We start from the raw sequence: 20,837 nt of genomic DNA, 5'->3' as shown, positions 1-20,837 counted from the left end.
AATTCACTCCACTGTTTGCCAATTAATTTCTGGGCAAAGTACAAAGTGCTGGTTTTGACCTTAAAAGCCCTACATGATTTGGGTCCAGGCTTCCTACATTGCCTTCTCGTGTACAATCCATTCCTTAGGACACCGGAGAAGCTACTCCACCCAACTGACAATCGTCATCCAGCTAAATCCTCTACTTCTAATGGTTACTAAATGGAAACTGGTTCCAGAGTCTCAGCAACTGCACAGTCAGAGGCACAAGGAGGATTCATTTCAGTATGAACAGATCAAACAGCTTTGTTAGCATAGTCAGCTCTGGAAGTGGCAGACATTGCCATAGTCCATGCTGTTGTGTGCACCTAAGAGCATATGCACTACTTGGAATAGGAGAGCTTCAGGAAGGAGAGTTTTAATGGACTTGGCTTTAAATTGTCTGTATCCTAAAGGTGAATGTGAGAGACAAGATGAGGGGAGTAAAACAACAGAAAGGTAGGAGGGGATTAAAAAGGGAGAACAACTAATATGGACAACTGAAGACTAGGGTCTTAAAGTTTAGGATTTATAGAGAAGGGGAGAGATTTAAATTAAAAAATAAGGCCAAGGAAGTGGAGCAGACAAACATAATGGCATTTCCTGGATGAGAGAATAAGAACACTTAAAGCAGGAAGAGATGAGGACTGATAGGGGTTCGCTTTAAGTAATGTAATACCTTGCCGAGCTTAGAAAGTAACAGGAATGAACCCATTAATAGATAACACCTTCTCTGCTGGATGAAATTTACAAAACATCCCCACTACAACCTTTTGCAGATATATATATGCATATGAGGTATAGACAAGAAGCAAGCAGAATGTAAACTTTTATGCTCACCGATCAATGTCCCTGCCATCTTTTTGCTGAGTTGCACCTCCAGAGAATTCAAGAAGATGTCTGCTTTGATAAGCAGGGTTAGTATGAAGTTCATCAGAATCAGGGGTCCATTCAAGCACCCTAGAAACAAAAAGCAAAACATAAATTCCTCCTTTAGTGAGCCACCTCAAGTGTAAATACAAGGTAGAAAAATAATGGCTTATCATCCCATTCTGATTGGTCACAGTTTACAGTAAATGCTTTGCTTCAGCCAACAGTGATATCATTTGAAACATATATCTGATTATATATATTTTTTCCTGAGGACAGAATAATCCTTCAATTAGACAACAAAAATGAAAACAGACAAAGTTGGTAAATGCCAGTAATAATATAATAATAAAACTTTATTTATACCCCGCCACCATCTCCCCAAGGGACTCGGAGCGGCTTACATAGGACCAAGCTCAGCAACACATCAAACAACAAGCAATAATAAAACAAGCAATAAACAAAATTAACAATACAGTTAATATCACTCATAAGTAGATAATAACACACAAGAATTAAAAACCTATGGCTGGGCCAGATGCAATACTTAAAACTTTAAAAATAAATGCTGGACATGAACAGAGGACGTATGTAGTAGGAGGGTTTTAAACCAAAAGTGGAGAACAACCAAACAAGTAATTAAAGTGCTTCTCAGTAGCAAAGATGTCCTCCTTCTCCTTCCAAATAGATCTTCTGCAACATTAGCTCCAGTCAGCATTTTCTGGTCAAATATGCAGAATCCACATTTGACAGCCAGAAGCAAATTAATGTGTGAACCTAGTATATGATCCAATGCAGATCTGTGGTTTTGCTAATACAAGAATTCTTCTCAGTATAAGAAGTGACCCAAGATCCCAATTAGTGTTGTAAGCAGGTAGCATTGCAGCCAGTTGCATGCTGGCATGGTTTGATGCTTCTCGATATCTTTTGTGCAAAGCAATATACAGCATGATCTTATATATGGAACTCCCTTCCTGGTGAGATCAGGTTGGCCCCCTCCCTCCTGTCCTTTAGAAGGATGGTAAAAACTTGGCTGTGGGACCAAGCTTTCGGGACAGGGCAATAAAGTGGAAATAGGAAAGATGACCAGGACAATTAGATTCGATGCAGATGACTAGGACAGTTTTAAATGGTGTATTTTAATATTTTGATAAATGTTTTTTAATGTTTATGTATTGTATGTGAATTTGTGTCCCAGCATTGAATGTTTGCCATATATATGCTGTGTTCCGCTCTGAGTCCCCTTTGGGGTGAGAAGGACGGAATATAAATGTTTTAAATAAATAAATAAACAATAAATATACATTTATCCAGAAGTAAATCCTTGTTACACTCAAGGTGACATATTCCTAAGTAAGGTGCTTATTACACTATTGGTGATATAGTCCTATTGTTCCATTTCAACTGCCAGGGCAACGTCCTACAGAATCAGCATTTAAATTCGTTACTGCTTGGGTAATTTTGCATGAAAAATAGACATTCTGAGAATGATCTTTTTCTCATGTGTTACCTATCAGCAAGTCACAGATGAATTGATTCTATTTTGAGAGAAGGTTTAGTCATCCTTTCTCCATATCAGAGAAGGTAATAGTTAAATCTGGTGAGTATGAGGAAATCTTTCACTACTGGAATATGCTATAAGCCAGGGGTCCTCAAACTACGGCCCAGGGGCTGAATATGGCCCTCTAAGGTCATTTACCCAGCCCTCGCTCAGGGTCAACCTAAGTCTGAAATGACTTGAAAGGACACAACAACAACAACAACAATCCTATCTCATCAGCCAAAAGCAGGCCTACACTTCTCAATGAAATACTAATAAGTTTATATTTGTTAAAATTGTTCCTCATTTTAATTATTGTATTGTTCTAAAGTGTTTTTTGCACTACAAAAAAGATACATGCACTGTGCATAGGAATTTATTCTTTTTTTCCAAATTATAATCCGGCCCTCCCACAGTTTGAGGGACTATGACCTGGCCCTCTGTTTAAAAAGTTTGTGGACTCCTGCTGTAAGCTATACCACCAAATTCAGTACAAAATCATGACAATGTATTTTGCAGCAAACTGCAATTTGTTTTTGCATTTTGACACTGAATTTCAGCAGCACTCCCTGTGGGAGGGGCATGAAGGATCACACAAAAGTTTTGAAAAGTAATGCATGTTCAGGAGAATCCTGAACTTGTGATTTCTAAAGAATGAAAGAAAGACTACTTTGTTTAGGCAACACTGTTCTTTTACTTGTTCTGTATTCTGTAGGGCAACATTTATTTGCCACCAGTTCTTTTCATGACTTCCATAAAGCATGTCTGATGGCCCAATAAAATATCACACAGGTGTACAACATGTTAAGGGACGCATAGGCACAGAAATGACCCTCACCTTAGTTTATCATGATTCCACATTACAAAAGCGAGCAGCATCAGCACGCAGATTGCTCTTCTCTTTGGAGAGGAGCTCTTGAGATTCTGGTTCTGAGCAGGAAAAAAAAACACATTCAAAGAAGGTAACATTTTTTCTAGCACTGCTTTCAACAGTCCAGATTCTATTGTGATTTGTTACTATTGGAATAAGGTGTTAGCTACTTTGGCCATTTAAAGACATTTAGAGCACTGCTTTGTAATCTGTAAGTCCTGACCTCAAATGGAGGTGGAAAGGTGTTGTGAGTAACAAAAAGTGTACTAAACCCTGATTTAGAAGATTCAAACAATTACTGCCCAGAAAATCTGTCATCAATACCAAGAACGGTTCTAGAAAAGATCATTAAGCAAATGATCTATAATCACTCAGAAATGAATGCCACACTCACAAAAAGTCAACATAGGTTTCTAAAAACAAGTCATGCTAGATGACCGTTCTCTTTTTTTGACAGGGTTACAAGCTTGGTAGATTAAAGGAAGGCTGTGGATGTGGCATATCTTGACAAGGTCCCCATGACATTCCCACAAAGGAACTAGTACAATTACAATGCTATTGTTAGGTGGACTCGGGGCTGTTTGACTCACTGAACTAGATCCAAGTCTATATAAAGTAGATGTTTTTAACAGTTGGCAGATCCTGCAACCTAGACATTGCTTTAATCCACTGTCTTTTGCTATGCCTTTGTACTAAGGGAAGCAAACTATGCATTTTTCACCACAAACACACATACCTCCTCTGCCAATTCATCCAACTGCCTCTTCAGAGAGCCATTCTCTCGCTTCAGGCGGTCGTTCTCCAACAAGGCCACATTTAGCCTAGCCTCCAAGCTCAACAGGTATTCCTTTTTCTTCCTGCGTGACTGACATGCTGATTCTCGATTTTTTATCATCCGTTGCTGTTTTTTCAGAACATTTATCTATGGATGAAGTCAGCAAAAGTTTTTTGTTTTTTTTTAAAGGAAGGAGAGTTGTATTGCAAAAAGTAAATGATGTTTAAGAATGCAAGGACTTCCACAATTTTTCATGTTGTTTTAATTAGTGGCCACTATTTTAATATTGTTTGAGAGAGAGAGATATGTGTATATATATATATGTATATATACACACACACAACCGAAGGAACATCCAGTTCTTTGCAAACAATGTAGAGTTTTATGTAACAGTGCTATTAATTAATTATTATTATTATTATTATTATTATTATCATTATTAACTTTATTTGTACCCCGCTAGCATCTCCCGAAGGACTCGATGCGGCTTACAAAGGCCAAGGCCTCAAAACACAACATAACAAAACAAAACCTAAAGCAAATTAAAAACAATTTATTGCATTTCTGGAATAACAATTCATTGCATTTCTGGAATGTTGCAACCATTTACAGTGCTTTTAAGGATTGTTTTCCAGTCTTGGCTAAAGTAAAATTTAGTTCACCTATACATTCTCTTGAGCCCTCTGGTGGTGCAGCGGGTTAAACTGCTGAGCTGCCTAACTTGCTGACCAAAAGGTCAGCAGTTCAAATTTGGGGAGCAGTGTGAGCTCCTGCTGCTAGGCCCAGCTTCTGCCAACCTAGCAGTTCAACAACATGTAAATGTGAGTAGTTAAATAGGTATCGCTTCTGCGGGAAGGTAACGACGCTCCATGCAGTCATGCTGGCCACATGACCTTGGAGGTGTCTACCGACAATGCCGGCTCTTTGGCTTAGAAATAGAGATAAGCACCACCCCTCAGAGTCAGACACATCTAGACTTAATGTCAGGGGAAATCTTTACCTTTGCTATACATTCTCTTACAACTGGCAATTTCCTATTTCTATTTCTTACTGTAGCATAGCATCCCACAGAAATAAGCTTAATAGAAATATTAAAAAATATATAATAAGTTTTAAGGCAGCCACCACATCACTCTAGTGCAGTGGTTCTCAACGGTCCTAATGCCGTGACCCCTTAATACAGTTCCTCATGTTGTGATGACCCCCAACTATAAAATTATTTTTGTTGCTACTTCATAACTGTCATTTTGCTACTGTTATGAATCATAATGTAAATATCTAATATGCAGGATGTACGAGGGTGGGTCATAAAGTTTTGCTTCCTGTGTCATAAAAACATTATAAATGAACATATAACAACAGAAGTTTCTACAGATCATAGGCTGAACTATCTTCTACACAAAACTACCATTCAACATAGTCACCATCAATTTGTACACTTTTGCATCATCGTTAAACCCAGGCATCAAAACCATTTTGGAAAAAAATCAGGGTTTTGCTTTATGACTCATGATTTTAAAACTGTTTTAACGTCATTCAATATCAGACTATGCAGAGAAGCCAGAGGTCCTCTGAAAGACAACCTATGTGGTTTCAGATTCAATGATTTGAATGACGTTAAAGGAAGAGATCTTCAGCCTTCTCTGCCAAAGGGATTCCTAAGACCATCAGACATATGTGTTTTCTGATGGTCTTTGGCGACTCCTTCAGGGATACCGACCTCCAGCTTGAGAAATGCTGCTCTAGTGCCTCCAATTCTACATAAGGTTTCCTGGCCTGCTAAAGCAGGAGGAGAATATCACCTCTCTTCCTTTGAGGATAGGAGTTTGAAAATAGGCCCCGGTATCACTGGGCCTGGCAATGCAGCAAATGGGATACAGGTGCAAGTAGAAGTAAAGAGATAGGAACTTTTTCACTTCTCTGTACTGGAAATTGTCAGTCTCACTAATCCATAAGGCATTGGTGAAAGCATGAAGGAAGCAACCAGCTAGGACCTCCTTAGTCCACTATTTACAGGCCAAGCATCCCTTATCTGGAGATCCAAAGTCTGAAATGCTGCAAAATTCTACATTTTTTATATAATGTTTTAACATTTTATCCTGCACATTTGGCCCGCCCTCCGTGTTTGATTTTTATTATGTCGTTTTGCACTGTTTATTTTATTTTGTTATTTCATGTATTTTGTTTTGATGTAATTTTCCTGTTATTTTATGTTTAACTTTACTGTATTATTTTCGGGTTTGGCCTCATGTTAGCCGCCCCGAGTCCCCTTTGGGGAGATGGTGGTGGGGTAAAATTAAAGACTATTATTATTATTATTATTATTATTATTATTATTATTATATGGTTGGCTGAGATAGTGACACCTTTGTTTTCTGGTGCTTCAATGTACAAAATGTTTGCTTTACGCACAAAATTATTAAAAGTATTATGTGCAAAAATTATAGTCAGGATATGTGCACAAAGGTGTATATGAATCATAAATACATTTACGTCTAGACTTGGGCCCCATCTCGAAGACACCTCATTAGGTACCCACATACAAATTCCAAAATCTGGGGGGGGGGGGGGGGGGGACGACTTTGAAACACTTCTGGTCCCAATCATTTTGGATAAAGGATACTGAGTGGCAGTAAAGGCCAAACATGACTGGTGATCACCAAACCAGAGGGTCAGTGGCTTAATTCTTGCTAATTAGTAAATGTACACTGAAGATTTTAATACTGTTTGGCATCTGAACTGTACAATGACCAAAAGTTTCACAGTGAAAAAACAAGAATAAAAATTTCCTCTCATAGAAAACCAAAATAACCTGGAGGTATCTAAGCAGAAGCTGGACTGCCACCTGTCAGTAGTGCTTTGATTGTTCATTCCTGCATAACAGAATTGGGTTAAGCTGGCTGGTCTCTTCCAGCTCTAGGATTCTATGAATCCAAGGAAAAGAGATTTAGCTTGGCTTCATTGTCTCCCTGTACAAAGCAGCCATTTCTTTTCATACAGAGGAGAGTTTAAGTATGGGAATGGCTACCTGCAGATTGAGTGACATAAAACTTAATTTCCAAACATTCTGTAGATAACGTTTGCCCAGCCTTTCACTGTTCTTCTCCTCCTGTTTAAGGAGTGTTGCAGGGTTATGGGGTGATTCAGAAATGGAAACAGGAGTCATGCCACATTCAACATCAATAATAACATCATTAACTGATGGTTGCTTACAGTTTCCTTGGGACCTTGAAAAGTGAGCTGGAGCAAAATAAATTATCCAGATGGGAAAGTCAATTCAAAACAGATGTTATAAGGAACTTACATTCATGCCAATATTTTCAGAAGTAGCACGAAGAGCAGTCTTAGCCTCTGCTGTGCTTGCACTGCCAAGACTTTTCCCAGTAATCTGTGGCAATATATTGACAGTATGGCCTGGCAGGGATGCAAGTTCACCAGTGATGGCAATGGTTGGGCTGGTGGGAGGGAGGATTCCAGGAGTCTGAAGATGTGCCATGGCAGAATGAGAAAGCACCACTGGTTGGCCTAAGACAGAAACAAAGAGCACTGTAATTTCAATTTAGAACTTATGGAATGGGTTGGGCTTCTGCAGAAAGGTGCAAAAGAAACAGTTACCCTCCCTTAACTTTATCAATCTGAGAAGAACATTTCACAACTTGAAAACCAGGTACATAAGACACGACCTCCGTTCAGCCAGACCCTGCTTCTCATTTGGATAGAACCTCCTATGCTACACTTCATGCTACATTTAATAATAATAATAATAATAATAATAATAATAATAATAATCTTTATTTATACCCCACCACCATCTCCCCAATGGGGACTCAGAGCGGCTTACATGGGGCCAAGCCTGGACAACATATTACAGCCATAAAATCAAAACTTAAAAACAAATAACGACAACATCATCAAAGTACATTAATAATAATAAGAGGAAAAAAAACATTTGAAACTTCTTTCAGTTTCAAACATGCATTGGACTTGTTATAGGAAGTGCCATTCAAGAAAATAAAATGTTCCTGTCAGATCCAAACAAGAGTATTATATTTATTCCAGCACAATATTTTGACAGTGTCTAAATCAGCAGAGCCAATCACCTTTAATTTTTATTTTCCAGAAGGAATCCATTTATCATTTTGGCACTAAAAATTACAGGAGCAAAGGGGAGAGGAGACCCAAATTATAATCCCATCAGGATGAGAATGCAATGTCCTTATTATTTACAAAAGTGTGGATTGGAATATGGATTGAGTTTCCTATACCTACTCTAAAGCAGAGCTTTTTCAGCTTCTTTGACTTGCAACCCCTTTTTATCCAAAAATATTTACAAGACCCCAGGTATGTACAGGATAGAGGGAAGGGGGAAGCGAAGAGAGACACATGTGTGTGAGAGAGTGAGAGAGAAAGGAATGAAGCAAGACAAGGGAGGATGGAAGCAAAATGTGTGGGAAGAAAGGATACAAATATTTCCTCCCCAAAATAGCCAATAGGACCCCTCCCTTTTTGCAGGAAACGACTGCCCATTCGACCATGTGTTTAGGGGGCTCTGGACTGCCTCCTCTGTTGAAAGGATGCTTCAACAATGAAGAGATTGGATGTTATGCTGTTCACTTCCAGTTTTGAAATGTGGTCTGTCTATGTATATTCAGGAAAGACCACTTTTAAAATGGTTATATGGAAAGAAAGACCTTTAAAACCTTTTGTTAAATGTGCAATACTGACAAAATTGTCAAACCTAAGAGGCTTAGGGGAGCAATTATTTATTTTTTAACATCATTTCTATCCTGCTCCTCTCATCCCAGAGGGGACTCAGAGTGGTGTACAAACTTTATAAAGAACACATATAGGCAAACATACAATGCCGTTACACATTTGACAGGAAAAATAATGCATAGAGAGAGGTATAAGCCTTTTTCCATCTCCAACATCTGGAGGCTGTGATCGACAGGGGTGTGTGTGTGTGTGTGCGTGCGCGCTGTCACTCTATCTTTCATGCTGAGGAACTTTTTTGTTGTCCATAGATGCCTCCCAATCGAATTGTCAGTATGTCTTTTACGGACCCTTTTATTAGCCCCCCACTTTTAAAGCGGTCCATATTTATTGTTAGGAAAAAACTACCCTAAAATATAGCAGAGGATCCAAAAATCAAACAGGATCCAAAAGTTGAGCATCAGCTCATTAGCAAGCAGAGCGTGAAATGCCATGTGATGTGGCTGTGAAGAATTAAGAGTAATATGTAGCTCCTGAAGTAAAACATGTATGCATTTATGAAGCCACTTCAGTTGGATAGAAGTAAAAAATATACTATGGTCCCATCTATATGGAAACTGCATTATATGTTCACTGTAGACTCAAAGACTGCACTGAACTGCATTATATGAATCTAATAACAACAACAACAACAACAACAACAAAACAACAAAAAACAACAACAACAATAAAAACAAAGCGCTTGGGAAGTGTGATTTTGTGATACGAAATCCAGCATATAGATCTCGTTTGCTGTGACATACTGTGCTTTTGTGTCAATAATAACAAACTTATTTGTACCCCACCACCATCTCCCCAAAAGAGACTCGGGGCGGCGAACATGAGGCCAAGCCCAAAGATACAATACAGCAAAATAAAATACAAAATGCAGGCAACATTTCATGAGAATAAAATACATAAAGTAGCAAAATAAAATAAACCTAGGAGATTGACATATAAAAAATCAAACACAACGTGCAGGCCAAATGGACCAGTTAAAATGATAAAACCCTGATTGAGGTAGGAATAGAAAAAGTATAATTGAGAGGAGCCCAAAAGGTTTCAAAGTGCAAAACATGGCAGTGTAGATGAGGCTCTAATTAAAGTGATTTTAAAATTCTGAACCACTGAGGGAAAAATGGTGGACTGAACGATAGCTGAAGAAAAATCTCATTTGCTCCTCTCTCTTTACAGCTCATTTTTTTCCTCATCCACCCTGCCATGCCTCCACATACCTTTAGGAGGTGCTGGCTGGATAGAAACAACTGGTTGCTGCTTTGGCAAAGTCACAAGTGTTGGAAAAGCTGGAATGACAATAGCTTTAGCCTGGACGCTGAGGGGACTCTGAGACTTCCGAAAAGCAGGCAAAAGAGGCTTGGGCTGAATCAAAGGTTTGGAAACTCGTGGGTGACATCGATTTGGAGTTGCTGATAATCTATTTGCTGGAGAGCAGAATAGAAGTTAATTAAAACAGGAAAAAAAACTTAAAATCAATTCCCAGTCTCAACTAAAGTAATCATAGCGACTCAACAGCGAAAGATAAGATTTTCTCCTCTCCCGAATTAGCTTAACACAGGAGAAAGCCAGATTACAGCTTTTAGCCTCCATGTGACTTTTTTGTTGTGTCAGCAGCGACCTGAGAAACTGCAAGTTGCTTCTGGTGTGAGAGAATTGGCCGTCTGCAAGGACGTTGCCCAGGGGATGCCCGGATGATTTGATGTTTTATCATCCTCGTGGGAGGCTTCTATCATGTCCCTGCATGAGGAGATGGAGCTGATAGAGGGAGCTCATCCGCCTCTCCCCGGATTCGAACCTGTGACCTGTCCGTCTTCAGTCCTGCCGGCACAGGGGTTTAACCCACTGCACCACCGGGGGCTCCTCCATTGCAGGCTGATCTAAGGTCAAACCAACCTGAGTGGTCAGTGTAGATATGTCTTAAGACACATAAAACATACTGCTTTCAATACACTGCTCTAAATCAAGGGGCTGCATTTCCCCCCTACTGAGCTTAGAAAAGAATTATTTGCACAGATTATGACCCCAGACAGAAGATGGCCAGAACCAGAGTATCCCTCATACCTGAGCACTGCTTGCTTTTAGACAGGGGCTTCTTCTCTTTTTGTTCTGTATACAAACAGGTGCTTGGGAAGTCCTTTCCATACAAAGATGCAGGAGATGATTGGGAACTTGAACCCAAGTCTACATCTTCCTGGGAAAATTAGAACAAAATGCACAAAATTATAGCCTGTTGCAAAAAGTGAGTAAAATATAATCACATACTAACCAAAAGTCCTTCAAATCTAAAATTCTGTTCACTTTTATTGCTTCTAGTGTGTAATTCTGGTTACATCTCAATTTTTGTTCTAAAAAGGAAAGCTCTTGCAGGTAAATCTAAATTTGTATTGTCTATCTCAATTGTGCCTCTGAATCTTAAAAGACTGGCTACGAATGGTTACTTAGAACCCAGATTTCATGGACTGCATCTGACTAGCCCAAAGTGTTAACCTGCTCACAGGGACATGCTGAACTGGAGAATCCACAGACAAAGGAGATGGAACTGAATCTGTTGAAGTAGCTGGTGAGAGAGGCTCCACCTTATAGTCTGCAACTGCAAAAGAAAAACAGGATAGTCTCAAGATGCATATTAATGAAACACTTTGTCCAAGCTTGATTTCAAGTAAAACATCTTTGCTATATACTTGGACACTGAAATACGTATTGTAAATAAACTAGAAGAGGATGACCCCTTTTCCTTGCCTCAGGGTAAAGGTATTATTTTATTTTATTTTATTTATTTATTTATTTATGTCAATTTTATCCCGCCCACTTCAGCCTGAAGGCGACTCAGGGCGGTGTACAGATTGGCAACAATTAGATGCCATATATAAATACATACATCAGTACTGTGGATGTAGCATTTATTTATTTCTAACAATAAGAACACTTTTATTGGGTGTGCCAAATGTTCTTTCACATATGGAAGTTCTTTTGGTGACATTTATTCTAAATTTATTTTTTCCAGACATTATTGTATTTATTGCTACAGGATTTTCTTGACATTATTTTATTTGAAGATAAAGCACAGCTCTGCTCAGCTTTGGTGCTGGTTCTAGCTGCTGACAGTCAAAAGTTTTGCTTGACTTTTCCTGTATGTGAACAATCTTCTGATTAAAAAAATTGCAACACCTCTATTTTCAGCTGTTGTTCGAAAAGAATATTTTTCAGTGGAAGATGCAGTCCTACAATTGTTACCACGATAAGCAAATTGATCTGAAATTACCTGTTGAAGTCTGCTTTGAAGTATCTGTTGGATCTGAGTCCCAAGACATCAGATCTAAATCGAAGTCAAGTTCACAAAAGCTGTTTTCCTACAAATCACAAAAGCAAAGTTTACAGAGAGAAAAGCATCTAAAGTACTGAAGAGTGCTGAGGGGGAAAAGTAATTTATTTGCTTTACCTATCACCCATCTTGCGGGTTGAGATCAAAAGAAATCCGTTCTTTGAAAATACTCTAGCAACAATGAGAGTTCTCAGTTCTAAGACTCCTTCATATGCCCTCGCTTTTTCCTTTACTGCCTTCCAGGCTCCAAACAATTTGAACAAAATGAACTGCAGTACAGGCCCGATATATTAGGGCACATTGCCAAGCCTCTTTAGATGTATACTTACAACTAGAAAAATGCACTTCCTACATGAATCTATAATTTTTGGTTGTAACACCTATTTTTTACTAGTAGTTCATTACTTAATGCTAATTTGAAACTTTTGGTTGTTAAGTTTATTTAATTACTTGCTGAGGATAATTAAAACTGTCTAGAGTTCACTAAATAGATGCTGGATATCAATTGTTGAACAAACACTGAAAACCAATGTAGACACTACCATGGCTTGAATAGCCTGGTCATTTCAAACATTCAGATACTAACAAACATGGCTAGAATACCTGAAACAAGTAGACTATAACAAAAACAGTTCTGTTCATCTGCTTCTACTGTTTACTTTATACACTCATGCATAAGTCAAGGGCAGGTTTGGGAACTATGGGCCCTTCTGGACAGGCCCTATTACAGGGATAAACATGAAAGCATTACCAACCTAATATATGATCACAACACTGAATATTATGTACATATAACTCAGCAGATGATAATATTGTGGTACAGAGAAATACAGAAAGCATGTTTGGCTAGACTACTGTGGTTATAAATAGCAAATGTACATAGGGAGCATGGCAGGACAAAAGGATAGGATACTAACAAAATCAAAAGCAGTGATGGGCAATGACACAATAGTGATGATGAGGAAGATTTGGGGGTGTTCCTTGCCCTCCTACATCTCTTCACCTTCTCAGGTGAGCGGCTGACAGCTGAGTGCAGATGAGGAACCATGGTTTTTTATTTGGGAATCAGTCCCCAACTCTGGTTTGCCCTCCAAAGAAGTTGAGCGTGGAAAGGCGATATCTTTCAGAGAGGTAGGCAAAGAGTTTTGGAAAAATGCAAACAAGGTCTGTTTATCTGAAGAGCAATTCCTTTTTATAAGACGGGGATTGGCAAGGACTTTGGATAAAGCAAAAAACCAATTCAGAGATCTAAATTCAGACTTAATACCAAATCATAGTTAAAGCACATTTGGGTTTGTAGCTCTAGATTACAATTTCAAGTTTCTCAACAACAGATGAACTGTAATATAATTTTGGAGCAGATTAATCAGAGAATAAATTATAGCATGATTAAGCTAAACAAAATCTATCTCAGCTTTATGAGCAAATGGTGACTCTGGTGAAAATGAAAGGCACAACTTAATTGTATTGTTCATTAAGAAATTCAGCCCCAAGCTGTGCTAAATATGAAGAAATGCAATCTAACTGTTTCCGCATGTACACAAGTGATGGTAACATTCATTCTACATTAGACGAAACAGTAACAGCATGAAACAACAAAAATTAAGAAGCTTTTGCTTATTGATGAAACACGTCACACAACATGTGCTACTCACATAAGTTTCATTCTCTAAATCGAGTTGAAGTTCATGATCCCCTATCAGATCACCAATTTCATCAAAGAGAAGAGAATCTAGGATGTAAACAATATAAAAAGGACATAAATCATAAACTCCAAATCTTCATAGGGAACAATATTCAAAACCTCTCAATTACCATACTTATTTGAGTCTAATATGCCTTCGAATCAAATCGCACCTTAATTTTCAAAACCTTGAAACCATAAAAAGTATTTGCTGGTGAATGCAATACACAGTGGTAAAAAATGTGGTATTTGTAATTTAGAACACCAAAGCATCCAGCAATGGAAAAGAAAACCTTGGGATGCATCTATCTATGTTGTAGAATGAATCAATTTTAATTGCCTTGGTTCAATGCTATGGAATCATGGGGGCTGCAGTTTTAATAAGGCCTTAAGCCTTCTCTCACAAAGAGTGCAGATGTTTCATCAAATTACAAATCCCAGGATTGCATAGCATTGAGCCATGGCAATTAAGGGAGAGATGACATCACTTATCAGCACATTTTCCTATCAGCGGTCTCCCCTTTTGTTTTGGCTCAGCAGCACTAAGATGACTGTATTACACAAATCTATTATTATTAACTTTTTATACCACACCTTTCTCCCAGTGGCAAACAATCCCACACTTAGTCAAGTTTAAAAAGCGCAATACAAAAGTTAAAAATCAATTACATAGTAACAGTGTGGTAAAAACTGATTAAAATGTAATAAACACACTTAAAATGGCCTTTAAAACTCAAATGCACATCCTAATTTTGGTGAGGTTGTTTAGCCAAAAAAAAAGTGAGCATTTGATGCGAGTAAATAGAGTAACTTGCATTCATGTCCTCCTTTGGGTCGCAAATAGGATTCTGTGCAAAGGGAAGACAGAGACTAGAGTGATGTTGGTGGTGAACTCGAAATTAATCTGATTGAGCATGGGCGAGAGCATATTTGAAAGCCTACTCCGTGACAATGAAGGCAGTAGAAATGTGTTCTTTGCCTAAATTTTAATAATGCTGAATTTACTTGATTTTACCTGGCTTTTAACTATGCAGGTGCTAGTCCATGCAGTATCATAAGTAGCATTTGAATGATTTATATAGAATGTTAATGGGGTATTTTATATTGTACTAGCAACCCCCTGCCATGCGTTACTGTGGCCCAGTATGTGTACATGTGTTTTGTGTGGGTATATATGTGTGTATATATGTGTGTTTGCGTATATATATGTGGTTCTGCGCATGGGTTGTAATGTATTAATTTTTTTTGGCTTTTTAAGTCATTTCCGCTGTGTTTTTCAGTGTTTTTATGAGTGACTATCCATTCCCTAAAAAATGAAGTGCTTTGGACCGCGAGAAGATCTAACCAGTCAATTCCTCAGGAAATAAAGCCCGAATGCCCATTGGAGGGAAGGATATTAAAAACAAAGTTGATGTGTGTCGGCCACATAATGAGAAGACAGGAAAGCTTGGAGAAGACAATGATGCTGGGGGAAAAGGAAGGAAAAAGGAAGAGGGGCCAACCAAGGGCAGGATGGACTGATGGCATCCTTGAAGTGACTGGCTTGACTCTGAAGGAGCTGGGGATGGTGAAGGCTGACAAGGAGTTCTGGCGTGGGCTGGTCCATGAGGTCACAAAGAGTCAGAAGCGAGTGAACGAATAAACAACAAATCCACCCCCTGTCCTGTGCTGCTGTGGCCCAGTCTGTGTATATGTGTTTGGGAGTGTATGTATATGTGTATATATGTGGTTTTGCGCATGCGTTGTAATGAATGTTTCTTGGCTTTTAAATTCCCTTCTGCTGTGTTTTTCAGTGTGGACACTCATTGGCCTAATAGGCGCATTGTGTCCAAATTTGGTGTCAATTAGTCCAGTGGTTTTTGAGTTATGCTAATCCCACAAACTAACATTACATTTTGATTTGTATAGATGACTAGTTGTGCCCGCCATGCGTTGCTGTGGCCAACCTTCCCTTCCTTTTTCTCTCGTTCTTTCTTTCTCTCCTTCTTTCTCTTCCTCTTCCCCTTTTCTTCCCTTCCTCTTTCTCCCCTTTCTTCCTTCTCTACCTATTCTTGGACTGCAACTCCCAGCAGCTCTCCTGATCAATCTACCTACCTACCTACCTATCTACCTACCTCTATCTAATCTATCAATTTCCTATTCCTGGAGTTGCAGCCCAGGAATAGGCAATTGGAAATATGCAGGGATTGTGATGCTCTCAAAGAGATCCAAGGAGAAGAAAGCTTGCATCTTGGAAGCAGTGCATTGAATCATCCTCCTCTCCTAAAGGGCCTGGTCTAGGGCAGGGGTCCTCAAACTAAGGCCCGGGGGCCAGATGCAGCCCTCTGAGGTTATTTACCCAGCCCTCGCGCAGGGTCAGCCTAAGTCTGAAACTACTCCAAAGCACACAACAACAATCATATCTCATCAGCCAAAAGCAGGCCACGCTTCCCACTGAAATACTAATAAGTTTATGTTTGTTAAAATTGTTCTTCATTTTAATTAGTGTATTGTTTTAAGTGTTTTTTGCACTACGAATAAGAGATCTGCAGTGTGCATAGGAATTCAATCTTTTTTTTTGCAAATTATAACCTGGCCCTCCAACAATTTTGGGGACTATGACCTGGCCCTCGGTTTAAAAAGTTTGAGGACCCCTGGTCTAGGGGATGCTGGGAGCTGTAGTCCAGAAGAGAGTGTGGATATGCTATTGTGTGTTTTGTTTGCCAGGGGAGAGTCATTTTGTGCATGCCTTGTAGTGTCTTTTTGCTTTTGTGGTTTTTTAAGTCCCTTCTGCTGTGTTTTTATGAGTGATGGTCACTTGTTGGCCTGATAGGTGTCTTGTGTCCAAATTTGGTGTCAATTCGTCCAGTGGTCTTTGAGTTATGTTAATCCCACAAACAAACATTACATTTTTATTTATATAGATTTAATAATCTGGTTTCCAAGTATTTATTTGTTTGCCTTATATGTGAAATACCTATTGGTGTAAGTATCAAATAAAACTTGACTTGATATAAAAATACTATTTGGTTCCAGGGCCAGATGCTTTCCAGGAAGAGGTCATGGGGCACTAGGGTTGATTTCTGGAGGGGAGGGGCTTCCTCTCTGCTACTTCCGGTGGGTGGGGCTACCGGAGAGACACATCGCCATAACGAAGTGAAACTGCCTCCCTGGGAAAGACACAACGTGTTTTTCCCTCTCAATCCTTAGCTTGACTCAACGAGGCCGTTCTGACCTATCAAGCTGGCTCGTGGCTTTTGCTGATTTTTCCCTCAAGAGCCAACGAAGTCTCTTGAGGGCAAAGGGACTCTTGTGCCGAACTTGGGCGTTCCTTCTCCACCTCTAGGACACTCTCCTCTCGTAAACGCCGCCTTACCCCACTCGGGAAGAGGTTCCCCCGGAGCCCAGTCGACCAAAGGGGCTGCCACCTCCGACGCGGCCATGGCGATCCTGCCTGCTTCCGGGATTGCCGGCTGAGCTAAACACACGTGTACTTCCTGGTCGAGCTCCGCCCCTCGGCTACGAGATCCGGGAAGGGACAAAAGAACTTGAGGCCGCGCAGCGCGATAGATGCAGGTTGTAGGCGGGGCTTGCGTCCTCCGTGGCCGGGATTGGGCGAAGACAGGAAAGACAGTTCACTGCAGAGGGGCTGTCAATCAACACTGTGTGTTGAGGGCAGAGCTGGTGACAGAATTACAGCAAGGAAGCCAGCTTTAAAGTGGAGAAGCTTTAGAAAAGCCCATTGGTCCACCTCCCCTTTCCTTTCCTCTTTCCTTTCCACTTTCCTCTTCCCTTTTCCCATTTCTGTTTCCTTTACCTTTTTCCTTTCCTCTTTCTTTTCCTTTTCCCTTTCCTTTCCACTTTCCTTTTCATTTTCCTTTCATTTCCTCTTTCCTTTCCTCTTTCCTATTTCCTTTCCTTGTTCCGCTTTATTTTCCCCTTTCCTTTTCCTTTCCTTTACTCTTCCCACTTTCTTTTCCTCTTTCCTTTCCTTTTTCCTTTCAGCTTTCCTTTCCTTTTTCCTTTTCTTTTTCCTTATCTTTCCTTTTTCTTTTCCTCATTCCGCTTTCTTTCCCCTCTCCTTTCCCTTTCCGCTTTCCTTTTCCTTTCATTTCCTCTTTCCTTTCCCCTTTCCTCTTTCCTTTCCCTTTCCCATTTCCTTTCCTCGTTCTGCTTTCTTTTCCCCTTTCCTCTTTCCTTTTCCTTTACTCTTTGCACTTTCTTTCTCTCTTCTTTCCTTTTTCCTCTCAGCTTTCCGTTCCTCTTTCCTTTTCTTTTTCCTTATCTTTCCTCTTTCTTTTTCACGTTCCGCTTTCCTTTTCCCTCTCCTTTCCTTTCCGCTTTCCTTTTCCTTTCATTTCCTCTTTCCTTTACCCTTTCCTCTTTTCCTTTCTCTTTCCTCGTTCCGCTTTCTTTTCCCCTTTCCTTTTCCTTTACTCTTTCTGCTTTCTTTCCCCCTTTCCTCTTTCCTTATTGCTTTCTTTTTTCCTTTCAGCTTTCCTTTTCTTTTTCCTTGTCTTTCCTTTTTCTTTTCCTCGTTCCGCTTTCCTTTCCTCTCTCCTCTCCTTTCTGCTTTCCTTTTCATTCCCTCTTTCCTTTCCCCTTTCCTCTTTTCTTTCCCTTTCCCATTTCCTTTCCTCTTTCTGCTTTCTTTTCCTTTTTCCTTTTCCTTTCAGCTTTCCTTTCCTCTTTTCTTTTCCCTTATATTTCCTCTTTCTTTTCCTTGTTCCGCTTTCCTTTCCCCACTCCTTCCTTTCCGGTTTCCTTTTCCTTCGCCTTTCCTTTTCTCTTTCCACTTTCTTTTCTCCTTTCCTTTTTCCTTTCTGCCTTTCTTTCCTCTTTTCTTTTCCCTTATCTTTCCTTTCTTTTCCTCATTCCGCTTTCCTTTCCCCTTTTCTTTCCTTGTTCCACTTTCTTTTCATCGTTCTTCTCTTTTCTTTCTCCTTTCCTTTTTCCTTTTTTCTTTCCTCGTTCAGCTTTCATTTCCCCTTTCCTTTTTTTCTTTCCACTTTCTTTTCCCCTTTCATTTCCTTCCAGAAACACAGGGAGTTGCATTGGGAGGCCCATTGGCTGTTTTTGAGGCCCTTCAGGGGCTGATGGGAGGAAAGAGTCCAGTGAAATGTTTCACATATCATCTACACTGCCATACAAAATTCGGATTATCTGCTTTGAACTGGATTATTATTATTATTATCATTATTATTATTATTACAAACATCACTAGTATTAAAAACAACTCAGTTAAATTAATAAAAGCATTTAAAAAAACCCACAGCAGCTCCTAGCAAGATCTGAAAAACCTTATATGAGTCTACACTACCATATAATCCAGTTCAAAGCAGATAATCTAGATTTTTTATCTCCTAGAGCAGGGGCCCTCAAACTTTAAACAAAGGGCCAAGTCACAGCCCCTCAAACTGTTGGAGGGCTGGATTATAATTTGAAAAAAGCATGAATGAATTCCTATGCACACTGCACATATCTTATTTGTAGTGCAAAAAAACACTTAAAAACGATAATTAAAATGAAGGACAATTTTAACAAATATAAACTTATTAGCATTTCAATGGGAAGTGTGGGCCTGCTTTTGGCTTATGAGATAGGATTGTTGTTGTGTGCTTTCAAGTAGTTTCAGACTCAGGTTGACCCTGAGCGAGGGCCGGGTAAATGACCTTGGAGGGCCGTATCTGGCCACCGGGCCATAGTTTGGGGAACCCTGTCCTAAAGTCTCAACCAATCCAACATGGTTTGTGGCAGCCACAAAAATTAAGTTTCTGGAGTAGAACCACTACTTTCGAAGCAAGTACTGCACAAAGAAATAAGAAATAACACTTTTAAACCAGGAACATTTTTTTCCAAATTTTGTTACATAGTGTTATCATAATAGGATCACAAGGAGGATCTCAGCATTTTTTATTTACTTTCCAATCGAATCATAGAGTTGAATCCAACCCCATTTTGCCATTCAGGAAGATGCAATAAAAGCACCCCTAGCAAGAGACCTCTGAACAAACCTCTGAAGATGTTGGCCACAGATGAAGGCAAAACGTCAGGAAGGAATGCTACTGAAGCATGGCTGGACAGCCTGAAAAACTCATAGCAATCCAGTGATTCTGGCCATGAATGCCTTCAACACATTTGTACGTTATGTTATGTCTTAATTAAGGCCTACTGTTGCACTACAATGCACTCTAGTTCTGTTGTGACACAAATGATTGCACTTTGGAATAATTGTTATGTATGGCCAAGTTTTGACAACATCATGTGGATTGATAGCAGTTGAGAATAAATTGAGATATTATGGTAAATTTCAACGTTTTTAAAATGGAATTTTATGGTGCAATCCTTTAAATAGCAGCTTGGGCTGAGCTATTTCTTCTCCTCCTTTGATAGTTGCAGCAGCAGCCGCCCCTCTATCATGTATGGGGGGGGGGGGGGAGAGGGGGGAAGCCTTTTGTGACCTCAACATTCGCTTATGTAACCCCATTTGGGGCCCCAACCCTCAGTTTAAGAAGCTTTGATCCAAGCAACTTAAGAAAGTATTAGTAGACATCTCCACTTCCATCAGTAAAGCTGGATGGGACAAATAACTATGGCATTTTTTGTATTCTAATGGCACCCCCGGTGGCACAGTGAACTTGTTGACCGAAAGGTTGCAGGTTCGAATCCGGGGAGCAGTGTGAGTTTCCACTGTTAGCCCCAGCTTCTACCAACCTAGCAGTTCGAAAACATGCAAATGTGAGTAGATCAATAGATACCGCTCCGGAGGGAAGGTAATGGTGCTCCATGCAGTCATGCTGGCCACATGACCTTGGAGGTGTCTACTGACAACGCCGGCTCTTCGGCTTAGAAATGGAGATGGGCACCAACCCCCAGAGTCAGACATGACTGGACTTAATGGCAGGGGAAACCTTTACCTTATGTGGTAAAATGTGTGTTACTTGTAGGATTTGGATCTCAACCATTCAGAACAACCCCCATTTTAACAAAACGACTCCAGATCTGTAA

General features: G+C 39.7%; 1 protein-coding gene across 1 annotated transcript in view; it reads right to left on the bottom strand.

Annotated features, from left to right (window-relative positions):
* ATF6 (activating transcription factor 6) overlaps nucleotides 1-17,339 on the bottom strand; it is a 71,712-nt gene extending 54,373 nt beyond the window's left edge. Inside the window, exons 1-10 of the mRNA XM_060774376.2 lie at nucleotides 17,206-17,339; nucleotides 13,822-13,898; nucleotides 12,107-12,194; nucleotides 11,340-11,434; nucleotides 10,906-11,035; nucleotides 10,062-10,268; nucleotides 7,379-7,599; nucleotides 4,036-4,221; nucleotides 3,267-3,358; nucleotides 859-978 (exon numbers count right to left, since the gene is read on the bottom strand). Of these exons, the coding sequence (XP_060630359.2) occupies nucleotides 859-978; nucleotides 3,267-3,358; nucleotides 4,036-4,221; nucleotides 7,379-7,599; nucleotides 10,062-10,268; nucleotides 10,906-11,035; nucleotides 11,340-11,434; nucleotides 12,107-12,194; nucleotides 13,822-13,898; nucleotides 17,206-17,272 (1,283 nt within the window). The 5' untranslated portion in view covers nucleotides 17,273-17,339. The remainder of the gene's footprint in view (nucleotides 1-858; nucleotides 979-3,266; nucleotides 3,359-4,035; nucleotides 4,222-7,378; nucleotides 7,600-10,061; nucleotides 10,269-10,905; nucleotides 11,036-11,339; nucleotides 11,435-12,106; nucleotides 12,195-13,821; nucleotides 13,899-17,205) is intronic.
* Between the last annotated feature and the right edge of the window lie 3,498 nt (nucleotides 17,340-20,837).

The sequence above is a fragment of the Anolis sagrei genome, chromosome 4, assembly GCF_037176765.1.
Source record: "Anolis sagrei isolate rAnoSag1 chromosome 4, rAnoSag1.mat, whole genome shotgun sequence".
Lineage (NCBI taxonomy): Eukaryota > Metazoa > Chordata > Lepidosauria > Squamata > Dactyloidae > Anolis > Anolis sagrei.
The sequence above is the reverse complement of the archived record's forward strand: the minus strand, read 5'-3'. Positions and strand labels throughout refer to the sequence as shown.